The following is a 10,730-nucleotide window of genomic DNA, read 5'->3' as shown; positions in this document are numbered from 1 at the left end:
TAGCTCAGGCACCCCTATAGTCACCAGAATGGAGGTGCGCAGACAGCAAGGGACCAATGAACAGATACCAAAAGAAAAGAATGTCCACACCTGTATCTCAGCGATTCTGCCAGGCGTCTGTGGCCGCTCCGATCCTTCCCCCGCGTGGTCTCAACCAAGATGGCGGCTCCTGGAGCAGCCGAGCGTCCTGGACTAGAAAGCAATAGATTTCTTGCTTCTGCCACATATTCCCCCAGCTGTGAGCCTTTCAACCTTCTAAATATTCCTTTATATGTGGTTCAGAGTTCTGGGACCACCCCCTGAGCCTGCTTGGTCAGGTATTCTGTGTTGTTTTTGGCGGAGCTCCTTTACTGCACTTCCACCTGATCCGCCATCTTGTTTGTTCTCCCCTCACATTTAGTTTTATTGTAAGAAAACAACTTGTATACTTCTAACATTTAAAACTGAGCATTGTCATTTCCAGTGAAATAAAAAGAATTTAAAAAATAAACAGCAACAAAATTACAATAGAAAATGTCACTCCAAATTAAGATCCTACAGGTTCTGCTCATTCTCCCATCGAGTGGCAAGGCTCAAGTCATCATTAGAAGCAAATTTTATTTTAAAAGTGTCATCTTAATCTGAAAGGATGTCAGTTAAACATCACAATTAAACATGCCAAAGGAGAAGCCTTGTTGTCAAAATGCCCACTTAACCCATCCAAGTATCTCTACTATCACAAGTTTGGATGTTCTTGTGATTCTCCTCTCACTTCACATCAGCTGGGCGCTTTGCTCTCAGCTACAGCCCTCTGTGGCTACGTTCTTGTCCATGGGCTCAGGAGTCCACAGGTCTCACTACACTTGAGTGTCTCTAATCTCCAGTTGACGGATGTCTATGGAACATGGTTGACCTCAGCCGGTATGTTCATTTGTTCATTGCTGCCTTTCCCCCTCTTTCACTCACCAGGAGACCAACATGGTTACCAGTAAGCTTACACGCCTGCTCATGTGTTCCCTTTGAGTTTGTCTTGGAAAGGGATTTGTCCTGAAGAAACTGATTGCTTGTCTTGATGGCTCCCCAGTGAATAACTTGCTTGTTGTTCAATTTACTTGATTTTAATGTTTATCCTCTTATGTATTGTAAAATTTTCACTTCCATTTAGAATTTTTACATCTACCATAACTTTATGAATGAGGACAATCTGTAGGAATTTTCCTCTTTGATTGTATTTGTCAGATGTTAACATTATAGCTAAAGTGAATCTAACTAGGCTCAATGGGCTCCGTACAATAAGTTGTTGTTGTTAGGTACTTGAGTCAATTTCAACTCATAGAGACCCATGTAACAGAGAACTAACTGCTTCATAGGGTTTCCTTAGGGTTTACAGAAGCAGACCTCAGATCTTTTTCCTATGAAGCCACTGAGTAGGTTGGTACAAGTTATCAACCTCTCACTTGGCAGCTGAGTATTTAGCCACCAGTGCTCCTTACTCTAAACGTTGTGAGGTGCTGTCAAGTCAGTTCAGACTCACAGCGACCTGATCTATGTACAGCAGAGTGAAACAGTGCCTGGCCCTGTGCCATCCTCACAATTGTTACATTTGAGCCCACTGCCGCTGCCACTGTGTCAATCCATCTCATTGGGGATATTCTTTTTCGTTGACCTTCCACTTTACCAAGCATAATGTTATTCTCCAGGGACTGGTCCTTCCTGATAACATGCCCAAAGTATGAGTAGATGAAACTCTGTTTTCTCTTCATCCCCTTGGGAAGCCAGAGGAAGTCAGACATGGTCTCTGCATGGTTACTATATTGCACCCACTCAGAAGCCAGGAGATTTGGTTGCTTTTCAGTGCACCAAGTTTCTAAGAGGACCGTGACCCATTATCTCCCCTGTTCTGTTTATAGCTCCAGTTCACACAAATGTTAAAAATCTGAGCCTGTTCCAGTGCCACTTCCTCAGCCATGATTGAACTGGAGTGATCTGGTTTATACTGGTATTCTGTTCAGGTTTGCTATGGACCGTCAATACTAGTAGGTGAGCAAAACAAGAATAAGATAACTAAAGTAAGATATTCTGGAGTTATTATATTCCTTAGGATTTTTATTCCAACAGCAAAATTATATGATAAATTTGAAACTAAGATGTTTTCAGTTTCTGTAAAGATTTATAGCCTTGGAAAATGAATATAGGGTTGCTATGAGTCAGAATCAACTCAAAGCAGTGAGTTTAGTTTTGAGTTTGAGTCACTGGTAAAATATGTAATAACTGGAAAAAAATAACTTGTAAACATATATGAACAGTGAAGGCAAGAGACCGAAGTATCAAGAGTTCAAAAGGAAATTAATAACCACAATCCCATTCTATATCAGTATCTTAGAATAGTACAATATTTAAAACTCATCTATCAAAATGAATTATTCCTTACAAGGGAGCTTCAAAGAATTCATGGGAAAATGGAATTAAAAGATAACAGAATAAAGTTTTTCCAAATTTTTTGAAGCCCCCTCCTACTTTTATGAGCTCAATGTTAAATGCAGTTGGTGAAAGACTAATGAGGAATTATCTCACAATCATTGTTAAGTCACCACAGCATCCTTGACATAATTTGGTCAAAAAGATTAATGACATAAATTAATGAGATAATGTTTACAAAGATAATTTGCAAACTAAAAAACACTATACAAATATAAACACACTATACCTCATTAATCAGGTTCAGGCACTCAGAAAACGTCTTGTTTACTTTTTCAGTAAATAATCTTTGTTCATCTTCTTCTGCCATGGTGGTCCAGAAGGACCTGACTGGGTTTCCATTTTGTCCCTCCGACTCAGGCTGGGTAACTACTGAGCTAGGAAGCCTTTTCAGCACTCTCCCTTTACCAGCTTTCCACTCAGTCAGATGAGCTCTAAGGTTAGAAGACGGATATAAACATTACTATGATACTGATGACAGAGAAGTCAAATAAAGACAATGCTAAATAAATAGTTCAGGTTTTTAAATGGTTTCACAGTAGTGGCACATATACAGTTTACAAATCTGAAGAAAAAGAATTTGTAAACACATCAAAGTCAATGATTTGCTCAAAGGCCCTCAAATAGTGCATTTTCAAATGGAGTTAAAAAAAAAATATTTCCCAATTATTACGAGGCATTTTAACTTAGATTACAAAAAATTAATAAAACACACCCAAACAGAAACTTTAAGTCCTACTATAGCTCCACAAGGAGTCCTGGTGTAGTGCTGTGGGTTAATGCGCTAGATTGTAACGTCTGTTTGAAACCCAAGGATGGTGGTTCAAGTTCACCAGCCACTCCTCGGAAACCCTATACAGGGTTACTATGGTTGGAAACCAATTTGACAGCACTTAACACCATAGCTCTACAAAGGTAGCCCTGGTAGCACAGTGGATTACAAGTTGGGCTGCTAATTGTAAGGTCAGCAGTTTGAATGTACTAGCAGTTCCATGGGAGCAAGATGGCTTTCTGCTCCTGTAAAGGTTACCAGCTTTGGAACTCTGGACAGAGTCACTATGATTGGAACCGCAGCTCTACAATATACAGTTACTTACATTTGCCTGCATGACAGAAGAGCAGGCAGAAGAAAATTCTAATACATTCTAGGCAATTAATTCACAAGCACTACTATTTAGGTAATAAAATGAACAAAATTACATATACTCACTTTCTTTGTTCTGCAGTTTCTTTGGGATGAGCAGATTTATTATTGACATTTGCATTTGCTGCTATAGTATGTCTTCGCTGATTGGTGGGTTTTGACTTTTCTATCAATTTGGTATTAGAAGATGAGGCAGGTTTTGTTACATTTCCAGGTGCTATGCTTTTTGATCGTGCCTCATTTCTTTTGATGTCCTGAAAACTGGTTTTGACAGTAGATATATCAGTTTTTAATTGAACTAATTCTTTTCTATAAGGCCCTTTCCGAACTGTAACATTGGCAGAGGCTCTGATGATGCTTTGTTTCTGCTTGTCTTGGCCACTATCGTGGTGGCTTCTAATAGGAGGTCGCACAAGTTTGTTCTGAGATGCAGTGCTTCTAATTTTAGTGATGGTTGTCACATCTGAGGCTCTGTTACCTTTCACCGGTACACTGCTCATGGTCAGAGGCTGTGGTTTGCTGGCATTAGAGACATTAGTTGAAAGTTTCTTGTTTGTTGTAGAACTCTCATCTTTGACTTGTAAAGGTTTTCTGAATGAATTAATCTTAGATGCAACAACTTGGCCACAGTAAGACCCAAGCACAAGTTTCTTGGGCTTATTAGCTTCTTGCTTCAACTTTTCTGTGGGTATTTGTTTCTTATTATTTTTTTTTAAGTGAAATGCCTGGCTAAATGTCATATGTTGATTTGGAACATCATCTTTAGTTTTTAACAACTGAAGAGATTGACTACCATCCTCAAAATTATTTGTATCAATTTCTAAAGTTGAATTGGTTAATTCACTGGAAGATTCTGAAAGAATACAATTTTTTTCCATTGTTACATTGTTTTTCCTTTGTGTAGGTATATTGGTGTTTTCTTTATTAGCCTAAAAGAGTTAATTTAGACAAATCAGTATTTCAGAAACCATTTCTTCCATGAAGAGGGAAAGGGAATAAAAGGACTATTTAAGACTGCAATACCCAGACCTTACCATTTTTGTTTTAAGTTTCAGGATGTTTGTTCCATTTTGAATCTGGTCCTTGGATGTCATCACACTCTGTTTTCTATTAATTAAAAAACAAATGTAAAAACTTGACCATGTAGTAAAGCTTCTGATTGAGGGGTCTGGAGAAGACAGGGAACCTTAACAATTAACTGTGACTTCATAATTTTAAATAGAAGAATTAAACTGAGTTTCATTTTTTTTGGCAATATTTCATTAAAATGTGATTTGACAGTGCATAAACAAGATGCAGGAATTTAAAAGTATTTGTTTTTAAAGTCTTAATACCTTTACCCTGCATATGTGGTGGTGGTGGTGGTGATGTGCCATGGAGTCGCTTCCGACTCTGTCTCCAAGGCTGTAAACCTTTAGGGGAGCAAAAAGCCTTATCTTTCTCCTGCAGTAGTTTTGTACTGGCTGACCTTGAGGTTAGCAGCCCGACTCATAACCTTATGTAAACACTTGATATTCTCATTTTAAACCACTCTTCTCTGGTCATCAAAAAGTTGGTTGGTTTTTTTGAAATCTTAAGTGATAGCTTCTTGGATAGTGAAGTACTTAGTAACAGAGTTACATTGTAAACTTTAAAATAGTGTTCCCAAGAAATCCAAATTTTACTATATATACACTTACAGCTTAATTTAAATTAAGAAATGGACTCTAGTTTTCTAGGTGGTTGAATAACACTGAGAGCCCTGTAGGATAAACACTGAACTGGTAAACCAAGTTCAAACCTACCAGTCACTCTTAGAAACCCTATACACACGGTCACTAAGAGCTGGAACTGACTCCACCATGCACATAACAGATAACACTGCATTTAGGGTATGTACTCATAGCAAATACTTCCTCAAGAATGTGTCCAACTCCTTTTTTACAGTGATAAATGACTAGCAAAAGCCACAGAATCTCTTTATTATTGTTGTGTGCCATCGTCGGTCTAACTCATAATGACCCTATTTTGAGCTTGAACCACCAACTTTGTGGTTAGCAGTCCAGTGCTTATCCTACAGCACCACACCAGTAGTCCAGGAAAGTATGTTAAGAGCATTATTAGGTTATGGGAAAGAAGGTCAGAAGACAAGAGAGAATAGTTATTCCCTAGATCTAGATCAAAAACAAAAGAAGAGTTTTCTTCAGAAAGGAGTCCATCTTCACAAATACAAGGGTAAATTGTAAGTATTACTACACAATCACAGAAACCTTTATTAACCAAAAAAATATAAAAATGTGAGGCTATTATTTCTCAGCATATCCTTCCATATAGCTCTATGAACTTTTGAAGGTGGTGTTTCCATTCCTGTGACTGTTCCCTGAAGAATGCTGTATTCTTCCATTCACACCATTATCAAATGGCAGCTCTGGCATCCTTGAGGGACTCAAATGGTGGTCCTTTAAAATGTTGAGTTGGGAGCAAAAAAAGTCTAAAGAAACAAGATCAGGGCTGTAATGTGGATGGGGTAAGGCTTCCTAATGAAATTCTCATAGGACAGCCCTTGCTACTCTTAAAATGTTTTTCATAATATACCCCTGTGGAACTTCCTGTGTTCTTCAAGAAATTCTATTGACTACCTTTTTGCTCTCCCGAAAAGTATCACCAACATTACCCTTTTGGAATCCCAGAGTCATCATAACCTTCCAAGGTGACCTCTCTGCCTTGAATTTAACTGGCCCAGCTGATCCCCCAAGAAGCCACTGTTTTGATTGGACCTTGATCTCTGGATCATATCAATATTGCTTAGAAGACTAATGTAAGTATCTGTTCTTTGAACTAGATTTTTACATAATGATTTTAAAAAATAGTTTTTTGAACCTTAACTAGCCTAAGGCAAGTATGTTACTGAGAGAACTTGTCTACAGTCACCTGCTAATTGCAGACGTATTTAGTTACTAAACACATACATGTATGAACCCTAGTAGCAATACTTTTTAAAAAGAGCTTTTATTGTGGATTAGAAGTTTATAGAATAGATCATCAGGTTTACATTGAATAAATCATATACTTTGCTTCATATCAATGACTGCAATCCTCAATGTAATTTCACTAATCTTACTCATTTCCTCCATTTCTTGTTTCCATTCCCTCTTTCCCCACTCTTTACATTTTGTCCTTAGGTAAACGATGTCATTTTGATCTTGAATGCCCGACCATTCTATGGTGTGCATACCTCACTAGTGTTGCTGTTCCCATTCAAATACCTATCTATTGCTTGGCTGATAACTGAGTCACAAGGGTGACCTGAAGAGAGACCCAGGGGCTCTACCAGCCTGTGTCTGATAAGTCTGGTCTTTTTTATGATTTTGAGTTTTGCTTCACATTTTTTTCCACTCTACCCAAGACTGTCTAATGTGATCTCTTTTAGAACCGTTGGTCGTGGCAGCCAGGCATAATCTAGCTCTTCCGGTCTTGTAGAGACTGATGTTCATGTATTCCATTACTACATTGGGCTAACTATTACCAAACGTCTTCAATTTTCATAACTCTTGTTTCCTCCACACAGGAGAGAACAATCGTAGCACCTTAAATGGCCACCCATAAGCTTTGGTAAGATCCCAGTTACTACAAACCAAAGTAGAATGTAGAACATATATTTGTGGAGTGTGTTAAGTAGCAATACTTCTTTTATTTACTCTGGGATACATTTCCTATACAGAAATATGCTTTTTTTCTGCTCACCAAGCTATTTTCAGAATCAGGTTTTTTCAGCATAGAAAAATTCCAGCTATGATTTCTCAAATATTGCTTCTACTTTGCCTTGTAGTTATCTATATGATGGTAATTTCTCCATACCTGAACACCTCAATTGTTGTTAAGACTTTTCACTGTACTGAACTATATTCTGGGAGAATTCTCAGGTTCAATCCTACAGGTCACTGATTTCTTCAGTTCACTTTGCTATTCAGACCTATATATTTTATTTGAACAATTTCATTCCAAAGATTTCTGATACTCTTGTAATGTCCCCCTTTTCTTGGTTTATGTGTATATTACCCCTTTAAAGATATTTAAAAGTCCAATCTCTATGATATATATTCACTTGATTGCTTAGTTTGTTACTTTTTTAAAATTGTGTTGGATTTTCTCACAGTTGGTTAATTCTTGACTATGTACTATGTTTGCACAAATCTAAATGCTGTTAGTTGAAAAAAGTACCTTTCCATTAAGAAAGGGGAAAAAAACAAACAAAAACACCCAAACCATCTAATTAGACATAGCACTGGCTTAAGAGAAATTCCAAATCCAGAGATGTTAACATGGAAAAACATGCATTTTTAAAATTGACAAAATTGAGTATTTTTAGAGTTGATTAATTTTGGCTATACTGCCTTTCATATTTGTGCTCAGTCTTGCTTAGGGGAGGGGCAGAATTGTTGATATAACTCATACATCATTTTAAATGATGGAGGGGTCAACATGTACCATTAAAGCAAAGTTATCTTTTTCTAAGTATGGGTGCTTCTTGTTCCTCCTTGACACTGGCAGTCACATTCTCCTCTTGAAGCTCCTCCATTTACTATTTGAGGGCAAATACCTCTCATACTATGGCTTGGCCCACTGTAAGATGGAAAGAGATGTTCAGGGTCATGAAGTGAGACTACTCCTATGTGATACAATTCAACTAATCAGGCCACCTGGTGACCTCAGCGTCTACTGCTACTAGATTTATAGCATCTGATGCACAAAACCTTTTTAAAGTGTTGAAGAGCACAGATGTCAGTTTGAGGACGAAGGTGCACCTGCACCTAAACCATGGTATTTTCAATAAACTCATATGCATGTGAAAGCTGTACAGTGAATAAGGAAGACTTTAGAAGAATTGATGCCTTTGAGTTATGGTGTTGGAAGGGAATATTGAAAGTGCCATGGACTGCCAAAAGAACCAAGAGATCCGTTTTGAAAAAAGTGCACCCAGAGTGCTCCTTGGAGGCTAAGATGGCCAAACTTTGTCTCTCATACTTCGGACATATTGTCAGGAGGGACCAATCGCTGGAGAAGGATATCATGTTTGGTAAGATGAAGGGTCAGAGAAAAAGAGGAAGATCCCCAACAAGATGGATTAGCCAAGTGACAGCATCGATGGACTCAAGCGTGGCCGCAGTAGTGAGGTCAGCCCAGTATCGGACAGTGTTTCATTCTGCTGTGTATAACATCACTATGAGTTGGTATCAACTCGATGGCACCTAACAACACAACAATAGTGATGCTTTATCATGAGAACATCAGAAGCAGTCTTAATTAGCGTTAACTTACCTTTCCTCTACTAAAGTCTACCAGTCTATCTTTTTCCATAGCCATATATTCTACTTTCTCTTCTGTTCTAATGGATAAACTTTGCTGTGCTGATCTAGTGTCAAACTTTCTACTTTTACTCTCTATTCCATTTCCTCTTCTCTACTCATGGCATTTGCTCCTGCAAATATTTTAAAAATTTATATATCAGCAACTTGTCCCTCTCCTACTAATTTTCCATCAGCATATAAATATTAGGTTTATATCTTCTCTTAAAAAGCCAAAACCACCTATTTCCATTCAGTTAAATACTAGTTTGTTTTGCTGTATACAAAACTTCTCAAAAATACCTAGCAAAACTCATTGTTTCATCTTCTATTCTCTTCTCAGCCTATAGAGTCTACATCTATCAGAAAATTGTCCCTAATACTCTACTCACACTCCTAATGCCATCACTTCCATGATTCTATCTTATGGGCAAGTTCTCAGTAATCATCTTACTAGACCTCGCAACCATGCTTAGCAACTGATCAGTTTTCTTTCTGTAAGCACTTTCTTCACTTTGCTACTGGAGTACCAATTTTTTCTTGTAATCTTACCATTCTACTTCATTTAAGTCTGTTTCTTCCTGGCCTGCCCAATTGAAAATTTTACATTTTTCTGCCTTTTTTAGTTTTACACTTCCTAGAAACACCTCTTTTTCTGTCAATGCTGATAGAATTTTAGTGTTTAGTCTCGAAACTGCTTTCTTACCTGCTAGCTATAAACTTCAGGGCAATGAGAACAGATTCTATTCACCTGTTCAGTGTAGAGATATACGTAAAAACATTATAATCTTGTTTTAAGATTGTATGTGGCATATACACATTCCCACCGCCCCCCCAAAAAAAAAACTGTTAGGATACGTTACATCATCTTAGTCCTTTACCCTCTATAAACAAAATATCCTAAAAACAAGGACATTTCTTATTTTAATCTCAATATAGCTATCAAGCTCATAAATGTACAACTTTAATCTATTGATATTTTCGTTGTCAACTAACATAATAATGTCCTTCATGACATTTCCCCCCCAGTACAGGATCTACATTACACTTAGTTGTTATGTCCCGTTAGCCTCTGGAACATTTCAGGATCATGCTTAGCTCCATTATTTGATTTACATTCTGTACCTAATCCATCACCAGTTCTGTCAGCTTTACCAACTTTGACGATTTTCCACCATGAGGAAGGGTAGAAGAGATACTCATTAAAACAACAAGACTCTAACCCTTCCTGCCCCGGGCTGAACTGAACTGGGCTGTGATTCCTCTTGGCTTGAGCTCCTACTATGGCCCCCAAGAGGGGCTGACACTTCATCTCCTGGTGCAGATAGATCCCGCCCGAAGGAAGAAGGCGCGACCCAGGGACTAAGGGGCAGAGGCCGACTCCGAACCTCGGGAGAAGGGCACTCAGCTTGAACCAGAGACTTTGAGAGCGCGCCTGCCCAGCTCGGCGAGGGCTGCAAGATGCCCGTGCTGAAGCAGCTGGGTCCGGTGCAGCCCAAGACACGACTGGAGCGAGGCGCGCTGTCCATCTCGGCGCCACTCGGCAACTTCAGGCACATGCTGCATGCGGGGCGTGGCAGCGACGCCTTTGGGGACACCTCGTTCCTGAGCCGCGACGGCGGAGGGCCGCCCCCTGAACCCCGGGTGCCGTCGGCGGGAATCCCGCGCTGCTCACCGCTGCCTGCTGTCCTGCAGACCCCCGCGCCCGCGCTCCGAGCGCCCGCTGACCCGCTACTGTCCTTCCACCTGGATCTGGGCCCTTCCATGCTGGACGCCGTGCTGGGCGTCATGGACGCGGGGCGCCC

The 10,730-nt window shown here is 39.3% G+C and overlaps 2 protein-coding genes across 2 annotated transcripts in view; one reads left to right on the top strand and one right to left on the bottom strand.

Annotated features, from left to right (window-relative positions):
- CKAP2 (cytoskeleton associated protein 2) overlaps nt 1-10,730 on the bottom strand; it is a 21,564-nt gene that overhangs the window by 6,530 nt on the left and 4,304 nt on the right. The window contains exons 4-6 of the mRNA XM_006877423.1: nt 4,636-4,708; nt 3,668-4,530; nt 2,687-2,891 (exon numbers count right to left, since the gene is read on the bottom strand). Of these exons, the coding sequence (XP_006877485.1) occupies nt 2,687-2,891; nt 3,668-4,530; nt 4,636-4,708 (1,141 nt within the window). The remainder of the gene's footprint in view (nt 1-2,686; nt 2,892-3,667; nt 4,531-4,635; nt 4,709-10,730) is intronic.
- Nucleotides 10,387-10,730, top strand: part of LOC102837202 (cdc42 effector protein 5-like) — a 2,561-nt gene continuing 2,217 nt past the window's right edge. Inside the window, exon 1 of the mRNA XM_006877426.1 lies at nt 10,387-10,724. Within this exon, the coding sequence (XP_006877488.1) occupies nt 10,387-10,724 (338 nt within the window). The remainder of the gene's footprint in view (nt 10,725-10,730) is intronic.

This window comes from Chrysochloris asiatica, unplaced genomic scaffold (assembly GCF_000296735.1).
Source record: "Chrysochloris asiatica unplaced genomic scaffold, ChrAsi1.0 scaffold00494, whole genome shotgun sequence".
In the NCBI taxonomy this organism is placed as follows: domain Eukaryota; kingdom Metazoa; phylum Chordata; class Mammalia; order Afrosoricida; family Chrysochloridae; genus Chrysochloris; species Chrysochloris asiatica.
The sequence above is the reverse complement of the archived record's forward strand: the minus strand, read 5'-3'. Positions and strand labels throughout refer to the sequence as shown.